At 37.4% G+C, this 24,467-nt stretch overlaps 2 protein-coding genes across 2 annotated transcripts in view; one reads left to right on the top strand and one right to left on the bottom strand.

The window, feature by feature from the left end:
• The window catches only part of TRPM7 (transient receptor potential cation channel subfamily M member 7), a 58,690-nt gene extending 34,873 nt beyond the window's left edge, over positions 1 to 23,817 (top strand). Inside the window, exons 14-40 of the mRNA XM_057396591.1 lie at positions 101 to 241; positions 801 to 935; positions 1,531 to 1,811; positions 2,284 to 2,512; positions 3,713 to 3,868; positions 4,003 to 4,146; positions 4,805 to 4,933; positions 5,411 to 5,695; positions 6,795 to 6,969; positions 7,506 to 7,638; positions 8,449 to 8,633; positions 9,024 to 9,156; positions 9,610 to 10,325; positions 12,397 to 12,473; positions 13,302 to 13,361; positions 14,732 to 14,813; positions 15,213 to 15,283; positions 17,034 to 17,071; positions 17,771 to 17,796; positions 17,947 to 17,997; positions 18,079 to 18,144; positions 18,772 to 19,055; positions 19,356 to 19,438; positions 20,161 to 20,366; positions 21,288 to 21,339; positions 21,431 to 21,537; positions 22,263 to 23,817. Coding sequence (XP_057252574.1) covers positions 101 to 241; positions 801 to 935; positions 1,531 to 1,811; positions 2,284 to 2,512; positions 3,713 to 3,868; positions 4,003 to 4,146; positions 4,805 to 4,933; positions 5,411 to 5,695; positions 6,795 to 6,969; positions 7,506 to 7,638; positions 8,449 to 8,633; positions 9,024 to 9,156; positions 9,610 to 10,325; positions 12,397 to 12,473; positions 13,302 to 13,361; positions 14,732 to 14,813; positions 15,213 to 15,283; positions 17,034 to 17,071; positions 17,771 to 17,796; positions 17,947 to 17,997; positions 18,079 to 18,144; positions 18,772 to 19,055; positions 19,356 to 19,438; positions 20,161 to 20,366; positions 21,288 to 21,339; positions 21,431 to 21,537; positions 22,263 to 22,393 — 4,176 coding nt within the window. The 3' untranslated portion in view covers positions 22,394 to 23,817. The remainder of the gene's footprint in view (positions 1 to 100; positions 242 to 800; positions 936 to 1,530; positions 1,812 to 2,283; positions 2,513 to 3,712; positions 3,869 to 4,002; positions 4,147 to 4,804; positions 4,934 to 5,410; positions 5,696 to 6,794; positions 6,970 to 7,505; positions 7,639 to 8,448; positions 8,634 to 9,023; positions 9,157 to 9,609; positions 10,326 to 12,396; positions 12,474 to 13,301; positions 13,362 to 14,731; positions 14,814 to 15,212; positions 15,284 to 17,033; positions 17,072 to 17,770; positions 17,797 to 17,946; positions 17,998 to 18,078; positions 18,145 to 18,771; positions 19,056 to 19,355; positions 19,439 to 20,160; positions 20,367 to 21,287; positions 21,340 to 21,430; positions 21,538 to 22,262) is intronic.
• LOC130592441 (nicotinamide riboside kinase 2-like) overlaps positions 1 to 24,467 on the bottom strand; it is a 136,432-nt gene that overhangs the window by 88,671 nt on the left and 23,294 nt on the right. The gene's annotated exons all lie outside the window — the stretch shown is intronic.

Here is a 24,467-nt window from a genome sequence, read left to right as displayed (position 1 = left end):
GGTTTGTTTTTTATTTAGAGCCATGATATAACATGTAGAAACACTCTAAGCAGTTTAAGTTTATAATTAGGAAAACTAAAAATGCCTTTTGTCTTCCCAGGGAAATCTTCCCCCAGGATATAAAATCAACCTGATTGATGTGGGGCTGGTTATTGAATATCTGATGGGAGGAACCTATAGATGCACGTATACAAGAAAACGTTTTAGAGCGATATACAATAGTCTCAGCGGGAATAATCGGGTATGTGGCAGTTGGATAACACAACATGCTGATTCATGTATTCTCAATTAAAAAAAAAACTATTTATTTTGGAGGAAAATCGAATCCATATTGTTTTGCTCTTGTCAATGGACTGGTAATAGTAAGGCCTATGAGGGTAGCTGGTAGCTGTTTTGTTGTTGAGGATAAACAAAACATTTTGTTCTTCTGCTTCTTATTCTAACACATCTAAATTCCTTCTTTGTTGTTTCCACTGTCCCTACTCATAGGGGAAGAATGGGCACTAAACATGAGGATTCACCAGGCTTGGGTTGCAGATATCTTGGCTTCTTGTAAAACAACAAATGGAACTGTTTACTATGTGACTTCTTAAAAAAAAACAAAACATAACAAAGAACTTGTTAAATATCCAGTAGAAATTTTGGTGGTTGTTGTTATGTAAGTTCCTCACCGTTTCAGTTGCACAGTAACTGTTTAATTGCTCAACTAAGTATCTACATATTAACAGATTATTCTGTAATGCTTAATAGTTAAGAGTAAAGAAACCAAACCGAACCCTGACCCCTTATTCTTCTTGCAGCGATCTGGGCGAAATCCTTCAAATACTACTCCTCAGATGTGTAAAAGCCATGAGCCTTTTGGTAACAGGGCAGACAAGAAAGAAAAAATGCGCCATAATCACTTCATCAAAACAGCACAGCCATACAAACCAAAGGTGTGGATGTGTGAAGGGAACATGGTGGGGTCTACTTTAAGTAGTTAGAAGTGGAGAACCTGGTTTAAATCAAGGTGCACCTGAAGTATGAGTAGCAGCAGTTCTACTGACTTAACAAGCTGGAATTTCAGCCTTGCTTTTGTACTTGTTTATGAACTGTCTAGCATGCTTATGGGATTCTGTAGTGTGTTTATTGTTCTGTAGAGTCTTCTGGATAAGCTTTGATAGGGAGGAAAAAGCTTATCTTTGGCATTGTTCTAACAATGGGGGGGGACACACATGGCTTGTAGATAGAGCAAGATTTGACCGTATGTTACTGTAAGCAGTCTCCGTGAGTTTCCTCATTTGTATGTAGTTAACTGCTTTGCTTTTGCTCTATAAATCAAAGTAATTCAGACTCCCAGTTACTAAAGTGAGTTGGACTCAAATGAAATTTTTGAAGAAAAGTTCCAGCTGCTTTTGAAGTCTTCGGAGGTTCTTTTTTCTTTCTATAATTATATGTAATTTGGTATTGGATCACTAAGCATTTTATTTCAAGTTATGTAATGACCAAGTTCAGAAATTTAAAATCTGACTTTCTGATTTTATTTTAAAGATTGACACTGGTGCAGAAGAGGGAAAAAAGAAAAGAACCAAAGATGAAATCGTAGACATAGATGATCCTGAAACAAGACGTTTTGCTTATCCACTCAATGAGCTTTTACTTTGGGCAGTGTTAATGAAGAGGCAGAAGATGGCCCTTTTCTTCTGGCAGCATGGGGAGGAATCCATGGCAAAAGCCTTAGTTGCTTGCAAAGTGTACCGTTCAATGGCATATGAAGCAAAACAAAGTGACCTTGTTGATGACACTTCAGAAGAACTGAAACAGTATTCTAAGTAAATTACATTTATATTGTTAAAGATCTTGCCTTGAAATTTACAATAAAAGTTCTGGGCTATATAAGAATAAACCCCAAAATTGTATTGGCACACTTGAAGATAATTCTTTTTCACCCTGTAGAATTTTTATATTAGATACTGCTCTCCCTCAAGAGCTGTTACAAGTCAGGATTTATAGTTAAATTAAAATGATACTGAGTGTGTCATTTACTTACTTCCATGTAATTTCCTTGCATGTTTTAACAGCTGTTTTGTAGTCTGCATATGCTTTTAATAGCAGTCACAGATTTACACGTTGTAGATCAAAATCACTTTTCAGTGAATCTGTGTAGAAGGGAAAGGTAATAGTCCTTTCAAGTTATGCTACTGGGAATTTGATTGTACCGGAAAATTCAAGCTAACCTCAAGGTCATTTCTATAGATACTATATTTCGTTTTGTTGATTTTTTTTTTTTTTTTTTCATTCTAGCGAGTTTGGTCAACTGGCAGTGGAACTGTTAGAACAGTCCTTCCGACAAGATGAAACTATGGCAATGAAATTACTAACCTATGAGCTTAAAAATTGGAGCAATTCGACCTGTCTGAAGCTAGCAGTGTCATCAAGGCTTCGTCCGTTTGTAGCACATACTTGTACACAGATGTTGTTATCAGATATGTGGATGGGAAGATTGAACATGAGGAAGAATTCATGGTACAAAGTAAGCATTGTCGTAGTTTATTGGTGTGAAAAGGATAAACGGAATTCATGCTTAAATGGAAAGAAAGCATGTGTTTAACTGCTATTAGTGTAAAGCTGTCAACACTATAACTTATATTAATAAATCCTGTAAAACAGTCTTCTATAACATAATCAAAACTGGAAGTGTTTATTGAAAACTCTTCTTTTGACACTCTATTATCTTTTCAAATAAGGTACAGAAATGTAGAAGGCAAAACCCAGGCAAGTAGCCTTTAATCACAGGCTTAAAGAGATCATGTGAATACTAATCCACTAATAAAAGCATAGTGGTAAAAAAAAAAATAGAATGCCCTTTGTAAGAATATAGTTTCATGCATTTTGGCTTTTTTTTACAGGCAGCACATAAGGCCTGATGTAGAAAAGCTTTGTGTATATCCTATTTTGGAGGAAGATATTGAACAAAAGCAGGGCACAGAATTAAATAAGGGTAGGCAAATCAGGGATAGGCTTTCCAATGGTGCCCTTTGTGATACCGATCAACTGAAATATGGGAGCTGGTTATTTCTTAGAGATGGTGTACCAAAACCTAATTGTTGCCAGGAAAATAATGAAATAAAACTTTCCTACAAAATATCTACAAGCATTGTTTAACTTGTGACCTACTAAAATCTTGTTTGATAACTGATTAACCATTTTCTTGCTTGCTTTGCAACTGGCTAATCACAACAAATAGCTTTCACTTACTCTCCTCATCCATACCTTAGCTCATTTTTCTACCATAAATTAATAAAAAAATAAAAAAAAAAACCACAAAAGATTCCCCCCCCCCAATCATCCAACACCAACAAAACCATAACCTGCTATATGCTTTTTAAATACACCTTGACAGTACAAAGTTTCATGGGAGTAGATTAATGAACAGAGTGCAAGCAGAATATCTCTGGATCTTCAGGCTTGGAATACATTCTTTCTAGTGGCTTTTAATTTTGGAATTTGTTGACTCTTCCCTTTGCTATATCTTCAAGTTAAGGAATATTGTATATGTATCATACATAGCCTCTTAAGTGTGTATATAAGTAGTAACAACTAATAATTGTCTACTATTTTTTTCCAAGTGAAATTTGGATAATTTATTTTCAGAGGATATTCTCTCTCTTATTTCATTCTGATACTTTAATATAGCTGTGAACTATTTGCACTTAGTTTTCATCTTTTCTAGGTGATACTGAGTATTTTACTCCCTCCTGCTATATTGCTGTTGGAATATAAGACCAAGGCTGAAATGTCACATATTCCTCAGTCTCAAGATGCACATCAAATGGCAATGGATGATAGTGAAAACAACTTCCAGAATGCAGCAGATGAAATACCTATGGTAATGTGAGGCAGGGGGAGATATTAAAACCGATATTAATAGCTTAATTATATTTTAAAATCAAAGCAAGAGTTAAAATTAATGTCCAAAAGCATGTATTTCTGTATGTGACATTAACTGTCCTTTCATTTTAGGAGGTATTTAAAGAAATAAGGATCTTGGACAATGCTTTAGAAAAGCATGATATGGAGACTCCAGCAAAACCTAAAAAACTTCCAATTACACAGAAATTTTACGCATTTTATCATGCACCGATTGTGAAGTTTTGGTTTAATACGGTGAGTTTTCTTTTGTGTAATGTGTATTTTGTCTGTAAATCTAAAACAGATTTTTGGGTTCTTTTCCCAGCATGTGCCTCTGTGAATGGAATCAAAGTTTAAACCCTATTTTAGAAAAACAAACAAAAACCTCTTACCTTGCTAGGCTGGAAATGAGAAGTACTTGGTTTTGAAGAAATGCATATGCACATGCAGTGCTCCGTGGTTCAGGGTTTTTTTTCCTAGTTCATCATGTTGGCTTTGAGAAGTACTTTTTTGTTGTTACGAGTAATTAGCGTGAACATTTTTCATCTATCCTGGGTAATTATTTCATCAGTTGCTAGCAGGAGTTCTATAGTCATTTATTAGACTAAAGTGTTTGTGCACAGCTTTGTTTAAATTACTGTAATAGAAACTCTAAAAACTGTACCAAAGGAAAACTAGCTGTAATAAGAACAAAGCTTTGCTAACACTAAATAGCTTATTACAGCTATTTTTCCTCTTCTAAGAAGAAAATGGTTTTATCCCCTTAAAAATAATTACTTGTCCGCTTAAAAGGGTAAATATAGTACTATAATCCTACTTGAAGCTTTTGTTGTATACCACATCAAAAGAGTCCATGAACATCTATAAAGAGCCCTTGAGTAATAACATGTATAATTTTCATTGCTTTTTTTAGTTGGCATACTTAGGATTCCTCATGCTCTACACATTTGTGGTTCTTGTAAAAATGGAAGAATTGCCATCCGTTCAAGAGTGGATTGTTATTGCTTACATTTTCACGTCAGCAATTGAGAAAATTCGTGAGGTATGTCTGTAGCAATGTGGGATTTTAGTTTTCTTTGTCAATTAAAACAGTATGCTTTCAATTGTGTTTGGAAACAAGAGAACCTAAGAAACTTTAGAGAAGTTTTATACGAATTTTCAAATGACAGAAATTTTGGGTTCCTCAGGCCCAACTAAAGGGGTGGAAAGAAGGGCTCATTTTTGTAATAGCAACTGTCTCAAAAGTAGAAACAAATGCAGATAAACCCAACCAACCAAAAAATGCTCCCTAAAACCAAAATTCCTTTTTAAATTGTTCAGCAGGAGGAAACGTACATCCTTCTTGCCTTTGTCATGAAGCTGACACAGTTAAAACACTGGTTTGGATTTCTCAGTTTAAAACAGCTATACATGTAAATAGCTATTTCATTTTTGCAAGTATAAAAATGATAGTAATTCATATATTTCCGTGCGGGTCCCTGTGTAGTGAGTGTGACCATGGCTTTTACTTTTATTGCAGATATTTATGTCAGAGGCTGGGAAGATTAATCAGAAGATTAAAGTGTGGTTCAGTGATTACTTCAATATCAGTGACACAGTTGCCATTGTCACTTTCTTCATCGGGTTTGCATTAAGATTTGGAGCAAAGGGGAATTTTGGTGAAAACACTTACAGAGAAAATTATGTCTTTGTTGCCGGAAGAATAACATACTGTCTGAATATAATTTTTTGGTATGTGAGATTACTGGATTTTCTAGCTGTAAATCAACAGGCTGGCCCTTATGTTATGATGATTGGGAAAATGGTAAGTACTACTTTTGTTACTGATTCTGTTTTTTTCCCAAATTGAAATATGTTTTTCTTGCTGTGTCTATTTACAACTTTTTTCAAAGTTCTATTGAGAAAGAGGTTGCTTATCCTGGTTTGCTGTGTCAGCAACTCAGTGTGCAGAATTAGGTAGCTGGAATGTAACTTGATGTGTTTCAAAACAACCATTGATAGAAGGCTTCCTTTATTAGGGAGCTTCCTCTGTCACATATGTGTAAAAAAACTGTCAAATCTTCCTTCTCTAGTCTGTATTGTTCTTAGATGTCAGAGACCTGAATGAATGTGATGATGCCTTTTTTTTCTTGATTCATCTAGTATTGCTTCTCTTTTGGGTCTGAGATGCATTTATAGTCTTGGTTTTCTTGCCTTTACGTTCTCTGCTGCAAGAGTTAACTTCTTTTGTGTCCTAAAGCACCTTGTATTTTGTACTGGAAAAAACTGGGAATAGATTGTGGTTGTGTTCTGGTCTTCTCTCACACAAATGATATTCATTCACTGTATAAAAATAAAAGTTTTACTGTCAGTGAGCTTTTTTAAATCTTTAAAAGATGTTAATGCTTGAAAACTTCATATGGGAAGGTGGAAGAGTTTTTGTTTTTCTTGCTCTATAAAATGGTTTCTACAAAGTTGAATCCTGTAATTCCTTAAAAATGAGGGCATCAAGTTGCTCATTTCTCACTTTGATTTCTTGCAAGAGGCATAGGTTCTGTGTTTCAGCCCTTGGAAAGCTATCTATTTTGTGCAGCTATTGAGTGCACTTAGGAAGGAATGTTTCTCTTGATAAGCTTCCACTCATCCACAATAGATATTTGAGTTACAAATGTAATAGTCTCAGTTGCCTTTGGCCAAGGATATAAGTATGCTCTAAGAAAAGACAGGAAAAAGGCAGATTTTTTTTTTTTTTACAGAGTTTATTATTTAACAATTTTCTGACTGAAGTATAAGTGTCTCAGACTCTTTTCCTTGTATACATAGAATTCTGTCAAGCTTCCACAGTCACTGTAAAAGTGTTTAACGTTGTGAAATCATAATTATGACCTTGTGGGTTAACTGACTTTTTTTTTTTGTGTTAATAGGTGGCCAACATGTTTTACATTGTGGTAATTATGGCACTTGTACTACTTAGTTTTGGTGTTCCCAGGAAGGCAATACTGTATCCTGATGAGTCACCATCTTGGACTCTTGCTAGAGATATTGTGTTTCATCCATACTGGATGATTTTTGGTGAAGTGTATGCCTATGAAATTGATGGTAAGACACTGCAATTTTGAAGCAAGTAAGGAGAAAACTTACTTTGATAAGGTCTTCTCAAGGTCTATGAAATTTTGATTTTATGAAATGAAATACCCAGTATTGTTGACCTTGATTCCATTCTTTGGATTGTCTCTTTGTGGGTTGTAGCTGTGTAACTTCTTGATTTGACCTTTTCATTATCCTTAATAAAGCTTGAATGGCTTAGCATGAACACTGTTAATGAGCAAACACTTAATTGCAATTTCTTACAAGGGTATTCCTAGAAAGATTTCTGTCATGCCAAACTTTTGGCTGTGGTGGTATATTACTCTTTTTTAAAATTCAGTAATATGATTATACTGTAGTATTAACCAGAAACGTTGTCTCCTGTATTTTTCTACCATATTCCTAAATGCATGGAGACATTTTAAATTGCAGAACCAGTGTATCATAGCAGTCTTTACAAGTGACCTTTTTTATTTTTTCCCTATCTGGACTTGCTTGGAGTTCTAAAAGTTGTATGTATTCTTCTCTGTATCTTTTTCCCAACACAGTGTGCGCAAATAATTCTGATGAAAAAGTTGCTCATCTTTGTGGCCCAGGAACATGGTTGACTCCATTTCTTCAAGCTGTCTACCTCTTTGTACAGTACATAATTATGGTTAATCTCCTTATCGCATTTTTCAAGTAAGTATATGGATAATTGTTAATTTTTGCTTTGATAAGTTACCATGTCACTGCAATAAGATGACAAGATAAAAGGAACTGATGCCAATTCAAAGCAATCCCATTTGCTGGAAGTATTTTCAGGTTCTAAGGCTGGTCCTCATCTCCTCATCACTGCAAGTCTGTGAGAAAATGTGTAATGTGAAGGGTACATGTCATATCTATGAGGCTTGGGGAATCAGAAGTTTAAGTGAATTTGAAAGTATTTTGTAACTTCTCAAAAATGAAACAGAATCATTTCTTGATCTGTATTTTTACTGTTGTTCCTAAATTCATTTAATTTTCTTTAGTTGGTTGAGTTGAATAGAAAATTGTCTTACAGTTCTGTGTTTGATTTATAGGAATAAACAGCTCACTGAAATTTAACTAAGCTCACTATGAGCATTAACATTGAGGAGCGACAGGCTGCAGAATTTATGTGGTCTGATGCAAAACCTAGGTTTAGCTAGAAATGTTTGTTTGACAAGCTTGAAATTTTATCTCAGTGTAACTTATTTCTGAGGAAAGGTACTGAGATGTTACTGGATGAGAATTGTTTAACCCTGCCCTTGCTTTGGACCCTAGTATTTTCTTGAATGTGTTTTCCACTAAAATAATCTGTAGTAAAAAACCCAAGTATTTGCTTTTGTCTCTTACTCAACTAGCTTCAGAATTCAGGATTGTTTAAAGAAAAAACCCCAAAACCAAACACCAACACCCACCTCCCCTCCCACCACCCCAAAAGCCACCTTGATGTGTTAATATTTCTTCTGTTCTTCTGTTCCCTTTCAGCAACGTGTATTTACAAGTCAAGGCAATTTCAAACATTGTGTGGAAGTATCAACGCTATCATTTCATTATGGCCTACCATGAGAAACCTGTTCTGCCTCCGCCACTTATTATTCTTAGCCACATGGCTTCCCTGTTCTGTTGTGTATGTAAAAGAAGAAAGACCGACAAGACTTCAGATGGACCAAGTATGAACAGTTATTATCCAAAAAAGGCAGTATTTTTTTTATATGATTAAAGCAAACTGTCAGAAAAGTGCTATGTTCTTAATTATGTGTATTCTCAAGAAAGTCAAAGAAGGACTTAATTTTCCATGGTTTTAATATTGGTTAAAACTATTTCTATTCAAAGTTTCAGTGTTTCTGAGTAGTATAATTCACAGCCCCTAGAAATCTCCAAAGTAATTTCAGAGAAAACCAAACAAAACCAGATTAGAGTTCCTGTTAGTGTTAATGGGCAAAGATTTTTTTTTTTCCTCCTGAAAAATTCTGTTCTTATTAAACTCTTTGAAAATCTAAAAAGGGGATAAAAGCTTCTATATATATATGCATCTTCTTAACTGTTAAATCTCTTTCTAGAGCTCTTCCTGACAGAAGAAGATCAAAAGAAACTTCATGATTTTGAAGAGCTTTGTGTTGAGATGTATTTCAATGAGAAAGATGATCAGTTTCATTCTGGCAGTGAGGAGAGGATTCGAGTCACATTTGAAAGGTAGAATATTTACAAATAAAATTGTTGAATATAGGAGCTTAGAATTTCTTCAGGCTTTTCACATGTGCTTTAAGGGGAGCAAAATGCGGCTCAAGAACTGGAGTATTTAGGCAAACTTTAGATGATGTCTTTCTGTTGCTGTGCAGAAACTAATATGGGATTGATGCTTCCTGAGCAGCACTCAGTAAGCTGAAGCAATCATATTATTTAGTTTCTCATGATTCTTTAATAAACTGAATAAATTTGAAAAAGTGCTGTAGGCCCTCTGTTGATATTTTTTGTTGTTTAATTTGTGATTCAAATATGTACAAATGTACATACTGTAGTGAATGCTATCTTGAAATTTCAGCAGTTTTTTCCTCATTAAATGGGCAGAAAGTGTTACAAAGATGTTTCTTTTGCGTATTGAGAAAAATACCTTTCATAGCTATTTCATAATTTGATCTTTCTTAGGGTGGAACAAATGTGCATTCAGATAAAGGAAGTTGGTGATCGTGTCAACTACATAAAACGGTCATTGCAGTCTTTAGATTCACAGATTGGCCACCTACAGGATCTCTCTGCTCTAACTGTGGATACTCTGAAAACACTTACTGCACAGAAAGCTTCAGAAGCTAGCAAGGTTCATAATGAAATCACCCGGGAATTGAGCATTTCAAAACATTTGGCACAAAACCTCATTGAGGATGGCTCTCTAAGATCTTCGGTGTGGAAAAAGCACAGCATTGGAAATGTCTTTGGTTCTTTTCCACAAGGAGGCCTTGAAAGTAATAATGCTTTACTCTGTAATATTCCTTTACGTGATGAAAGAGATCCTCAGCATAAGACAATTGGTCAGGAGTTAGCTCCAGTTCCCCGAAGAGAAGAGAAAAACTTCCAAGAGGCAGGTTCCTCAGGCAGTGCCTTATTTTCAAATGCTGTTTCCCCTACAGAGCTTCGCCAGCGAATACAGACTTCAGAGATCTCAAAATCCACTAGTAAAAGTAAAAAATTAGGCAATTCATCCAACAGCATGCCACATGTAACATCCCCAACAGCTAAGTTTTTTGTTAGTACTCCATCTCGGCCCAGTTGCAAAAGTCAGCTGGATTCTTCAGCAAAGCGTGAAGAGACTGTTTTCTCTAAGGCTACAGAAGGAGATAATAATGTAGAATTTGGTGCATTCGTGGGTAAGTATAACAAAGTAGATTCTGAATGTCCTGCAGTCATTATTAGCTGCTCTTATCCTCTTGCTTCTGGCTCTGCTTGCCTTGCTTTCACCCAACCTTGTGTTGAAAATGGAGGATACGTTAATTGTGGTTTCATTCATGATGAGAGTGACACTAATGGTAACTACAGCTGCAGAGTTGACAAATGTGATCACCAGTCCACTGTCAACTTATCGAAGAGCAACCCCCAAAGGAAGTTCTCTTTGTCAACTGGCGACTTGACATCAGCAGTCAACTGTAGCGGCTCACATGGAAAATTGAATATTAAAGATGAACTTTCCAAAAGTCAGCATGTCCATGCAATGGAACTACAAAACCAAGATTTATGTTCTAACATCCTTATGGGACTGCTTCATAAACTGTGGACCAAATCTAAGCCACAAGGTTTGACTTATCAAGAATTGTATGGTATTTTGGGTGTATTCTGGTTGCAGGTGACTTTATTCTACCATTTTGCTCTGCTTCTTTTTGCTTTTAACATCTCTAATTTCCCTGTGTTGCTTGAATGTATTTGTTTTAACTTTAATTATAATTTCTTTATAATTCTGTCATATAGACAATATTTTTCTGAAAAACATTAGCCAGTTGAGTGTAGCAGTTCTGTGCAATTAGCAGCTCTACAACTTGGTACGGGCACTGTAGACAAACTTTTTGTGACTCATAAAGCTCCTACCTTCTCATTGCATAAATCAAAAATATTGTCTATTTCTTGACGTAATTACAGAACACTTCTTAGGCTGATGGAATCCTGAACAAGTATCTTTGTGGTTATCTGTGTCAAGCTGAGGGATCCTCCTATACTGTTTTTCTAAACACTGTTGTAACTGGGATCTTCCACTGTTGCCTAAGCTAATGTATCTTTTGGCAGTTGTTCTGGAAGCTTCCAAAGGCCTCTTATTAAATACAGCGTTATGCCTCTGCTCGAGTTTTGCTTAACAGCAAAACCATGCACATTTCTGGTCAGAGTTACTTGCATATTTGAACAGTAAAACAGTGGCAGATTCATTGCAAAACACAGGTGTGGGTTTACTAACTGATTTCTATGAAGTAGATAATGCTTTAAGTACGCCTAGTGTATGGCAGAAGATCACAATCTGGAGTTGTCAGGTTGCCTGCAGAGGTTTGTCTTGCCCAGAAAGGTTTGTTGAGGACATAAAAATTTAAATCTTTAGACAAGAGTTTGTTCTACTCTGTGAAACTTGGAATTCTAAGTAGTTACCTACATGCACTATCATTTTATATTTGTGTATGTGTAGGAAGAGTATCTACACATTTGTACACTCACGAGCTTATTTGTTGATCATATCCTTATGGTTTAAAAAAAGAAAACTTTTTAATTCAGAAAGCAAGACTAAACAGAAATAAGGGACAGTGTTTGTCTGACTCTTACCTAACCCTTAAATATACTTCACCACTAATAACTTTGAATACTAACTATACTTATTTTGCTGAAGCCAACCTTTCAGTGTGTGGTCCTCTGACCTCTCTAGCATTTAGAACATACTCTTCATTCTCACTGTCCATGTTTTATAAAGCTTGTGGTACAGTGCAGCTTTCCATTGTGAAGCCAAGTAGATATTTTTTTTTCATTAGAAAGCCACATGCTTGGTAAAATTCTGAAAAGTATTTCCTGCAACTGGGAGGATGAAGGGTATATTGTAAAAGCTACCTCAAGAAAATTGCCTACATTTTCCCTTCATTTGTCATGCATACAGAAAAATCCTGTAATTCAGACTGCCCTGTTCCTTCCATGTGAGGAACATCCCCTCGAGTAAAACTTTAAAATGTTAGTTTTACTTTTTGAATTGTGGTAATCCACACCTTAACGCAGGAAAATCAATATTCTTGTTAATATTTTATTACACTGATTTTTACTTTAGTGTGTTTAGAAAGTCTTCTCTGGTGCAAACAGGGACACAGAACTCTAGACTGTTTGTAACCCTGTGCTATGGTGATGAAACTATTGGCATGGTCAGAACATTGGAGGTTGCCTTTGATTTTGAATACTCTTTTTGAATTCACTGTGTCAAAGGTCACAGAGACAGCATGGAGTTACAGCGGTTTAAAGAGGTGGCAAGCAAAATGAAAGAGAGAAGTGCTGATATTGAGGTAAGCATGGAAGACATTCTGTTAGATGTGTTAATGGGGATAATTCTCCTTTAACCACAACTTCGCAATGCATTTTGAGAAAGTCTAAGTGCAAATAAAATCAAAGAACTTGCAAAATGCACCCTGGAAGGATTGTGTGTCTGGTTTGTGATTTAAAAAAAATCTAGTGAAAACTCATGCGACCTTAACTACACATCAAGTACTGACTGTTTCATAATGTGATACTAATGAAATATTAAACAAAACTCAGGTTGTGAAAGCTGAGATGACTACAACTGTGAATTGAGATAAAATTATCCTGTAATTAGTGTTTAATGAAACATGTGGCACTCATAAATTTCAAGATCAGCATTTAGGAAGATTTCAGTTATTTATATTTTATAGAGCAAGATGATAATGTATCTGATTTTTTAAAGTGACAAAAGTTGTTCATTATGCTTCCAAGAAGAAAAGGCCTTTCTAATAAACTTGTCATAAACTCAAATGTATGTATAATTTCCATGTTCTGAAAGAATAAAAATAGCTAAACAGAGAGTGACTAATCATAACTGACTTGTCTTCTGAATGCTATAAAATGTGTAAAAAGGCAAGTTTTCTCACTGTAGCTGTTAAATTAGTAAATATGAGTTACCATTTGCAGTTACCCCTCAGCTGAGGGAGAATCTGACTTGAGAATTGCATGATGACCATTTGCAATGTCAGTGTTCTGTTGATCTGGATTGTCTGATAAGTATAATGTGTGACCTTAAAGCTTTTAGTGTGTGTGTATTTTTGGCATAGGTTTTCTGGTAATAATGTTTACAGTTTGCTTTGTTCTTTCTTTAACAGGAGCAACAGGAAGACTTCAAAAAAGCAATACTGGAGGGCATAGAGACAACCAGACTTCAAGTAAGTAGTGAAGGTTTCCATTTATTGAGACATTATTTTCACCAGATACTGAATGTATTCTTTACAGTGAAAACAGGGAAAAAAAGTTGTACAGTTGAACCTTTGTACAAATACAGCTGGATGTCTCCTTGATGTAGGTCTAAATCATTCTGGTATTTGACACTATTGGGATGAAAAATCCAGTAGCATTTCCAGACAGTATTGCTGTTCTTAGATGCTTAGTAACAGAGTTATCCCATCTTTACCGGTGGGACCGGTTTGATTCTAACCTTTCCTGTAGGCGCTACAGTCATTGGTTGTAAGATGATGAAGATGTATGCTGAACGCTGAAATGCATATAGACCTAAAAATGGGTCTTCAGAAGATACTTCCAACAGGTGCATTCTCTGTGTTGCATTGCAGTAGAGTGTTCAGGGATGGAAAGAAATAGTCTTTCTCTTACATTCATATGTATGTATGTGTATATATATACACACCTATATGTATATGTATGTGTGTATGTATACATAAACACACACAGTTACCCATGTTTTTGACACACATTCACATACACACAGGCATGTGTGTATGTGTTCAGGTGTGTGTGTGTGTATAAGGGTGAAAAAGGGTGGTAATGATTTCCTAATTGTTATAAATCTTGGAATCAAAAGCAGGGCATAGTTCATAGAACATTCCAAGTTCTGCCTTTTATTGTTCAAAATCTTGAGGTTTTTACATTTTATTTAGGTAATTGTTGGAATTAATAAACTGGTTGTGAAGAATGTTCCAGCCCTATGTCACTTGATGTGTAGTTCTGTTTGTGATGAAACTGCCTTTCTCCTTTTTTACAAAAGAAATATTTTGTTGTCAAAAGCAGACCACCTCCGTAGATACTCATAAAGTATGTGATTATTATTAAGGAATATATCCTTGAGGAAATTCCATTCATAAACTGTAAATTTTTATGTGGCAAGACTTCTCTAGATTTGTTTCTATTTTCAGTGGGTTCAAACTGAACTTCAGTTTCTTTCTCCCAGAACTACATCCTTAAATAAGAACTGGTAGCTAACAAAGGCATGTGACAGAATAGCTGAAGTTTGTGCTGGTAATGTACATTTCTGTAGTTGTATTTACGTGTAATGCTCTCTTTAAAAGAACTCTTTCAGTATGGCTCAGTAGTCAACGTGCACCTAAAAATGTCAGAGCTGATGGTGTGCTGTGAAGAGCATTTTAACTGAATTATGCACTCAGCTTGTACCTTTTTGTGCAAGGTATTTGAGGTACATCCAGAAGGTTAAAATAAATAATAATGAAAAGAAACCTGATGGTCCGAGAAAAGAGAACTGGGCAGATTTTAATGATGAATAATGATACTTGTTTGATCTTTTTAGGGCCTTCAAACTGATGGTGGTCTAAGACAATCTAGTTCTTGTGGTGGGTCTACTGATCCTCTGGCAGCCCATGCAGAACAATGTAAGTGTGTTGTCTCTTCAGGTGACCTAATTTTATCTATAAATTGTGTTGATAATGTGTATTCCAAGAACATGCAAAGGAAACACAAGAAGTTAAAGTGTCTTAAGATATTTTCATGGTTGGTGCTACTTTAATTTGCTCCTGTGTCTCCTTGTGGTTCTTCTAGTCATGCCAGCTGAATTCTGTTACCTTGTATTTGGCACAGATAGCTAGAGTCATAAAAAGCTAAGTGATGTAATCAGGGCTGTGCTGGAAACTTGCAAAGATCAAATACTTGTGGATCAGGCTTTTTTTAATGAACCACATTAAGCTGTCTAGTTGCTCACTTTGTTAGGAAATAGGTAGCTAACAATGACACATGCTATTCTTTGTCCAGTTACAAATCTCTTTCATTCATAGTATACAGCAAGAGTAGAAGGGCATCGACTGAAGACACTCAGCAGGTAGACTCCAAAGCAGCCCTACTGACGGTTTGTATCAACTTTTTTGTTGTTGTTAAGCAGAACTAGAAACTGAGCAAATAGAAGAAACAGGTTTTGTAAAGAGTAATACTGATTTGTGGATTCATTTGTTCAGAGGCAACAGAAGGAGGCCTGTTTTGGCTCAGAGAAGAAGTGTGTGTTCTTGACAACATTTTGTGTATATTCTCACTGTGAAAACCTACGTTTCCTTCTGTTTATGGGAAAAAACTCCCACTTATTGTTTGAGAAGAGAATTGCTTATATAATCCATAAAACACTAGTGAAGGTGATCAGGAGTAGTCAGCATAGATTCACCAAAGGGAAATCATGCTTAAACAATCTAATTGCCTTCTGCAGTGGGACAACTGGATGGATGGATGAGGGGAGAGCAGTGGATGCTGTCTACCTGGACTTCAGTAGGGCTTTTGACACTGTCTCCCGTGACATCCTCCTAGGCGAGCTCAGGAAGTATGGGCTGTATAGGTGGATGGTGAGGTGGATTGAGAACTGCAAGAATGGTGGAGCTCAGAGGGTTGTCAGTAGCACAATGTGTAGTTGGAGACCTGTAACTAGCAGTGTCCCTCAGGGGTCAATAGAAGGTCCAGGACTGTTAAACTTATTCATCAATGACTTGGATGGAGGCATAGAGTGCCTTCTCAGCAAGTTCGCTGATGGTACAACACTGGGAGGAGTGACTGATAAACCAGAAGGCTGTGCTGTCATTCAGCAAGACCTGAAAAGGCTGGAGAGATGGGCAGAGATGAACCTCATGGAATTCAGCAAAGGCAAGTGCAGGGTCCTGCACCTGGGGAGGAATAACCGCATGCACCAGTACAGGTTGGGGGCTGACCTGCTGGAAAACAGCTCTGTGGAGAGGGACCTGAGTGTCCTGGTGGATAAGTTAACCATGAGCCAGCAGTGTGGCCTTCTGGCCAAGAAGGCCAGTGGTATCCTTGGGTGCATTAGTAAGAGCATTCCCAACAGGTTGAGGGAGGTAGTTCTCCTCTGTGCGGCCCTCGTGAGGCCTCACTGGAGTACTGTGTCCTGTTCTGGGCTCCCCAGTACAAGGAAGACAAGGAACTATTGGAAAGGGTCCATCAGAGGGCTGGTAGAATGATGATCAGTCTGGAGCATGTCCCTGATGAGGAAAGGCTGAGGGAGCTGGGCCTGTTTAGCCTAGAGAAGAAGAGGCTCAGGAGGAATCTGATGAGTATATAAGTATATGAAAGGAGGGTGTCAAGAGGAGGGTGCCAGATTTTTCTCAGTGGTACCAGGCAATAGGTCAGATGCAATGGGCATTAACTAAAACATGGAGTTCCACCTGAACACAAGGAAGAACTTCACTGTGAGGGTGACTGAGCATTGGAATAGGTTGCCCTGAGAGGTTGTGGAGTCTCCTTCCCTGGAGATATTCAAGAGTCATCTGGAAGCAATCCTGAGTAATGTGCTGTAGGTGACCCTGCTTGTGCTTGAGCAAGGATGTTGGACTAGGTGACCTCCAATGGTCCCTTCCAACTGCAGCCATTCTGTGATTCTGTGAATATACAGCCTTATCCTTTTAATTGTAGTTACCATTTCTAACTTTTATTAGAGTCTTTGCATTCAACTGCAGTTCAGTACAGTCTGATGAAGTATTTCCAATAAATAGGCTGTACTGGAAGGTCTTAAAATACATTTCTACACCAGCCCCAATTAAATATGCTCTTCTTTCCTTACAAAACTGAAACCTTCTTTGTTTTTCCTTTCTTTTATTCCAAAGGATTGGTTACAAGGTAGACCTTCAAATAGCGGTCAAATGTAAGTAAGCTTTCTACTAATGGAGCAATTTTATTACTCTGTATTTCCATTTGGGTTTTTTTGTGTGTTGTCTTTGACTGTGGTGGTGTTCAGTTGCATTTAATGAAAAAACAAGGCTTTAGGGCTTTTTTTTCCCCTAATAAATAACTGAATGTGTTCACTGGAATGCTTTGACAGGTTCTATTTAGATTAATGGGGTCACATGTCAGAGGGCAAAACATGCCCTTAAATGAAAATGACTGTGTTGACACTTATTAAGGAGCTAGCTTCCTGGTAAAGGACTTTCCCCAGCCTTCCAAACAGTAAACCTTCTCTGGAATTGTGCAGACGTTGCTCTTGTTGCCAATTATCCCCTGAGTTAACTGTTAAAGCCATTACCTGATTAACCTGATAACAGAAGGGTAAGCTCTTGTGGACAAGTTAATTAAAAGCACCTCTGTGGGAAAGAGCGCTTGTGATGCAAACTTTGCATAATGTTGTGCGTGACTTGGTGATATTTAAAGTAGAGCTCTGAAAACATGAGATTACTTAACAGCCTTCCATTACTGCTTTGTAATTAAGAAACCTGTACTGCCCTTGAAAATTAGGATAAAAGTAGTGTTGTGAGGTTAACAGGGTGACCTAGGATGATGTGTCAGAATCGGTGAATACACAGTTAAGTTTTCAAGTAGTAATGACTGTTTTTGTGGCATTTCACAGGCCTTCTGAAGAAGATGCATTGAATGGTAAGTTTGTTTCTGCTGTAAACAAGCTGGGAGGCGTTCATACAAGCAGCTGTTCGGGTCTCCATGAGAATGTATTTAACTACTGATCATTTGGAACTAGCATAATAGTGTGATTATCATTATTACTATTATTTTAAAAATCTCTTTCAGGCATTGCTTCTCCTTTCAAGCCTATCATGGATATCAATTACTATTATTCAGGTTAGTTCCTCTTATGAACTCATGTTCATGTTTTTATTGATACTTATTAGATCTTTAACAAATACTGTAATTTTCCTCTAGCTGTAGAAAGAAATAACTTGATGAGATTATCACAGAGCATTCCATTTACTCCTGTGCCTCCAAGAGGTAAGAATTGTACTCCTTGTTGCTGCTTCATGGTGGTCTTTTGAGGGAAGAAAACAAAAGTAAACTCTGTGCAGATACATTCTAATGCAGAATGATTAAGCCAGATTCCACACTTGCATACAGTAAGTGTGAAAAGTCTTAATGCGCAAAAGGAAGTCTAGTGTTGGTCTTGCAACACTCAGAAATGTAAATGAGTATGACACCTTTTCTAGGGCAGCTCACTTCATTAGGACATCTGTATTTAATTGTAGTTGTCCTCAGAAGAGGTGATACAGTGAGGATGGTATTGTACTAACAGTTTTTGTAGCAAACTATTCTGGATGGATTCCTTTAAGTTGTCTTGGTTTGTATAAACTGTAAGCAAACATTTATTCAGTGTTCTTAAAGCTGTTTGAACAGTGTCATTAATAGTTCAAATTAGGAGGACAGAACTGCTGTGCTACTTTGCTGCTGTATGAAAGAAGTTGGAGAGCGGTCTTCCCCTGGGTTGTTTAAATTTTTTGTTAATTTAGGATGTTAGTAACAACATAATATAGCAGCGTGTTCAAGTCTAAGAAACCGTAGGTTTAAAGTGTTTTTAAACTTGGAAAATTGAGTGCAGTACTTGCTTTTTGTATTGTAACGCAGGTGAACCAGTCACTGTGTATCGCCTTGAAGAAAGCTCTCCCAGCATCTTGAACAACAGCATGTCTTCCTGGTCACAGCTAGGGCTCTGTGCTAAAATTGAATTTTTAAGTAAGGAGGAGATGGGAGGAGGTTTACGTCGAGCTCTCAAAGTAGTATGCACGTGGTCAGAGTATGATATCCTGAAATCTGGACATCTTTATATCATCAAGTCTTTTCTTCCTGAAGTTGTGAATACTTGGTCAAGCATTTATAAGGAGGATACTGTATTACACTTGTGCTTGAGAGTAAGTTTTATCCTTGTCAGTTATTAAACATAAACATTGAATGTTGAATTAGAATTCTACCTCTCTCACTCCCTCCCCTCAAACTAGTGTATACTTATTTAAACAAAGGTTAGTGTGGGATTCTGTGTGAGCTGAAGGGTTAAAAACTTCAAATGTAGACATAATTTAAAGAAGAATTCAGATATCGTGTAATTTGTTACTCTGCCTTGTGGGAATAGACACGGACTGTTCCTGCTGCCGTTTGCCTCAACGTTCGCTGTCGTACAATGCAGCTAATGACGTACGGGCTTTGCATTGCAGGAAATCCAGCAGCAGAGGGCAGCACAGAAGCTCACTTTTGCTTTCAATCAAATGAAACCCAAATCCATTCCGTACTCTCCAAGGTGAGTGTATTTAAACTTCTGCCGTGCGGCATGCTTTTGACACAGAAGCTGCCTGCAGGGTTGTTGACAGACAGATCAAATATATTAAGGTATAGAGGTGTCTCAGGACATTACTATGAATGTGTCAAGCAGAGTTATCCTTGTCAGTGTTTTGTATTGTTACTTTTTTGCACCAGTTCTGTATGAAGACAGGCGGAGGAGGTTGGGGCTGTTCAGCCAGGAGAAGAGAAGGCTGCGTGGAGACCTCATAGCAGCCTTCCAGTATCTGAAGGGGGCCTATAGGGATGCTGGGGAGGGACTCTTCATTAGGGACTGTAGTGACAGGACAAGGGGTAACAGGTTAAAACTTAAACAGGGGAAGTTTAGATTGGATCTAAGGAAGAAATTCTTTTCCTGTTAGGGTGGTGAGGCACTGGAATGGGTTGCCCAGGGAGGTTGTGAATGCTCCATCCCTGGTGGCATTCAAGGCCAGGCTGGACAGAGCCTTGGGTGGCATGGTTTAGTGTGAGGTGTCCCTGCCCATGGCAGGGGGGGTTGGAACTGGATGATCTTAAGGTCCTTTCCAACCCTAACTATTCTATGATTCTAATTGAAGAACATAAATGACTTCTGAATAACTTGAAACTATTACACAATTATTAGTGAAACAAAAAAAATCTAGTAGCAGTGATATATTTTCTATTTATTTTGGAAATCTATTCATTAAATATGCTTTTTACTAGGTTCCTGGAAGTTTTCCTGTTATATTGCCACTCTGCTGGCCAGTGGTTTGCAGTTGAAGAGTGCATGACTGGAGAGTTCAGAAAATATAACAACAATAATGGTGATGAAATAATTCCAACTAACATGCTGGAGGAGGTTATGCTAGCTTTCAGCCACTGGACGTATGAGTATACAAGAGGAGAATTGTTGGTACTAGATCTGCAAGGTAATGTGCTTATTTTGAAACGGATTGGGGCCACAGTATGTGGTAATTTCTTTTGTGATAGTGTTTTATTAAGGATGTGTATGTCTGTAATAAATAGCAAACATTTTTTAGTGCATTTTAGTGTAGTTAATCTGAACCCATGGTGGTTGATGTTGGAAGAGACGTCTAAGAGTATCAAGTCCCACTGCTAACCCAGCACTGCCAAGTTCATCCCTAAACTGTGTGTGTCCCTAAGCACCACATCTACACATCATATCCAATCCAAATCTCCTGTGGCCATTTCCTCTTCTCCTATCACTTGTTACTTGGGAGACCCCCACCTTGCTACAGCCTCCTTTCAGGTAGCTGTAGAGGGCAACAAGGTCTCCCCTGAGCCACCTTTTCTGTAGGCTGAACAAACCCAGTTCCCTTGGCTGCAACTTACAAGACTCGTGCTCTAGGCCCTTCACTGGCTTTGTTGTTCTGATACGCATTAAATCTCACAGCAACACTGGGGATATAAATATATGTATATTTTCCCAACAATATGCACCATAAGAAAATTTCTGGGGTTTGGCACATTCCTGTAGTGCCAGTGTAGTTCCTGTGTTTACCCTGAGTTGGATGTCGGGTATTCTGGCTGTGAGAACTGGATAGGAAACGTCTTTGTTGCAGGTGAAAACTGAAGTTAGGAATTGCAGGCAGATGTAAAAATAGGTGGAAGAAATCTGAAAAGTACTAAATGTTTGTTTAGGGGCAATTTTTGTAAGGGTAGAATATCACATAGCATTTGTGATTGGGTTGGGCTTGGGGTGTTGGGTTTTTTCTGCTTGTATTCTTGGGGAAGCTGAGAAGTCATAGCTAAGGATGCCGAGGCTTTTCAGTATTAATGCATTTATGCAATGTATCAGATTTAACTTTTTCTTCATGTGCTGTCTGAAGGTGTTGGTGAAAATTTGACAGATCCCTCTGTGATAAAGGCTGGAGAAAAAAGGTAAGGTTAAAGAAGGGTGTAAAGAAAAGTAGTGTAAAGCTTTCACCAGAGAACACTTGTAACCCATGCTGATGTGCACTTTATTTCCAAGGTCATATGATATGGTGTTTGGTCCTGCCAATTTGGGAGAGGATGCAATAAAAAACTTCAGAGCGAAGCATCACTGTAATTCCTGCTGCAGGAAACTTAAACTTCCTGGTAAGAGTTGGTTGCTGTATTTCTTTGTCTGAGACACTCATCAGATCTTGTATGATGTAAATGTAATGAAATAGTTACGTGGTGCTGTGCAAGTGGACTAAGTTGTAAACAGCAGGTTTAGAACTTTATTTCTAAAGCGATGTGCCATTTTAAGATGAAGTAACTGAGATGAGCTGTGATGTTTGGGGTTGCTTGTTTTTTGGCTGCTTTTTAAAATCACAGGTCTGCAGGAATTCGTTCTGTTAAAGTAATTTCAGATTTTTTTGCTGCATGGATGACACTATGCTCATCTCAAACCTTGAAACTGTTTCTCTGATTCAGGCTTTTAGATCCAGCAGAACAGCGCTAAGGAACTGTCACAGTTCCTGCCTATTTCACACTTTGAGATTCTTTCTCACGTGAAGACATGTTATTTATTGTAAATTTGAGTTGTAAATCCTGGTAACATCAAAACAGATCATGGAAGGATCTGATTTCCATGGGAAGCTGACACAATACTCGCTGTAATATCTATAAGTAAAATAATTCTGAGGTTTCCATCACTTTTAAAAGCAGAGCTTTAGGCTTCTGTTGAGATGCATGATAAAAGCATCCTCTTCTGAGACAGTGAAATTATCCTTTACAAGTACATGTGCATACCCCATTCTTTGAAAGGCATTTATGCCCCATTGATTCTACCAGCTCAAGAAATGGTAATTCAATAAGACTTTGTTTTGTTTGTACAGATCTGAAGAGGAATGATTACACACCTGACAAGATCATATTTCCTCAGGATGAATCCCCTGAATTGACAATTCAGCCTGGAAGCTGCACCAAAGAATCCGATTCAGCTAATTCTATTCGATTGATGCTCTAATGATGTGACCAAATCAGCGGCTTCATCCAAACTTCATGGAATGTCACAGAGTTGTCACTTAGCTTTCCTTCACTGTAATTAAAAGATGTGTCAAAACGATGATTGCTGACTTGTAAGTGGGATTTTGGCTGGTTCATAATCTAAGGACCTAAGAACTTGTGATAATCATCTGCAGAGAACTGCGTGGCGGCTGCTCATTTTAAAGGTGGAATAATGACAAGTATCTCAGAATTGGTTTTAAAGGGGCTTTTTAGCAGAAGGTTTATTTTTTATTGTGTTCTGGTTTCATGGAGGATTTTCTCTCTGTAGTCCTGTGGTGCGCAGTATGCCTTCCACCAGAAGGATTTTGGTAGTTGGTGTTTTAAAGTAATGCTTTTGTCTGTTTGGCAGCTGTCTTACTTACTGTCAATCAGCAAAAGACAGGAGAAAGCACCTACCTCTGTAATGCCAGGGTATTCTTTGAGTAGGTTTGGAAGTATTCCACTAATATTTTCTCACCAGATGTCTTTTCATCTGGCCTTTTGAAGAGGACAGAGCCAAATGAGGTGTATATGTGATGCCAGTAGGCTGAGGTTGAAGGTAGGAACTTGATCTGTTCCAATAGTGAGAGTCTCCCAAATCTCCTCAGTCTTGATTCAGCTTCACAGCTGTAATGCTGTTTGGTTTGGGTTTTGTTTTTTGTATTTTGTTTCCTGTGTGTGTGAAGAATAGAGCCCTAATTGTGCATAATGAAATTTGTTTTACACATTTCAATTTTACCAGGTCACTGTCAAATAGTAACAAAGCCATGATAGACTGGTATAAACATATTGAATAGAAGAAATAGTACGTGTTGGTCCAAATAAGTTGCCTTGTGAGAACACAAGTTGGAAGTGCTTTTCCTCGTATATAGTGACTGCTTCTGAAGTTATGCCTTCCAAAGAGCTTGTAAAACCAGTATATCAAACCCGAATGTACACAGAACTTGTAAATGTATTTAAAATTGTGTAGAATACATCTTTAATGTTATGTTATCTGTGGTACTTATTTAAGAGAGACTAGGGTTGGATTAGCATCGTGTAAAGTATGGGAGATTGCAATGCACCTTCATGCCAATAAAATGTAATTTAACTGTCCCAAATATTGTTGAGCATTCAGCAAGGAAGAACTGTTGTCCAACTGAAGTTTCATGCTGCGATTTTCTTTTGTTACATAGGTACTAATTTGTAATTTTTAATTAAAAGGGCAGTATATAGCTCTATAAATTTTTTATTCAGTAGTGTATCTTATAGATACAGACCTAAGGCACGAACACAATAGCTGTTTAAATGGTGTTTTATGTTTGATGGGGAAAGGTGAAATGTTATAAGGATATAATACTGTATACATTTTGTATATCATTAAATCTTTAAAGAATCTAAAATAAATTTATTCTTGTTTACAGACTTCTGCTGTCCACATGAATCTGAAAGGTGGCTTGGGTGGATTTATGTAACTCTTTGTGTGGAAAAGTAGAATTTGCCATGCTGGGTCAGAGCAGTTGCCCACTTTTGAGGTATCTCAACTATGACTAACACCAGAAACTGGGAGGAAGGGGAGGAGTGAAAACTCTCATAGAAGACAAATGTGATGAGATTAATAATGAGATAAAGATGTCTTAAAGCTCTTGACAATGTTCATTTTAAATTAGGAGCTGCTGCTTGCAGCCCTTATGTTGCTGTGAGGCAGTAGGCAGGTATTCAAGAGGTACTTAGACCTTTGTGATGCTACATTCTTAGCCAAATAACAGCAACAGTTAATCTGTAAGAGAGGCTGGCAGTGAGGCTTTCCAAATTGAGAGTGGTTTAGGTGTTATGAAAATGTTCTTCCTATTTCATACACTGAATTTGGTCACATTTTGGTTAAATCGTAAATAGAAGTTAAGTAACCTTTTGTTTCCTGACAAATACTTAACAGTGCACAGTTGATATTTAGAGCCATGATACCCATTTGTAGGTGTTTGGCCCGTTTCTTATTCCTTAGCAAATACAGGTGTAACTTGTGTGTGATGGTGGGGGTGTGACTGTGGGGAGTGCTGCAGTGACTGTGGCCTGAA

Source organism: Pezoporus wallicus, unplaced genomic scaffold (assembly GCF_028554395.1).
Source record: "Pezoporus wallicus isolate ANWC-B61680 ecotype Strahan unplaced genomic scaffold, APGP_CSIRO_Pwel_v1 contig_3952, whole genome shotgun sequence".
NCBI classification, from domain to species: Eukaryota; Metazoa; Chordata; class Aves; order Psittaciformes; family Psittacidae; genus Pezoporus; species Pezoporus wallicus.
The sequence above is the reverse complement of the archived record's forward strand: the minus strand, read 5'-3'. Positions and strand labels throughout refer to the sequence as shown.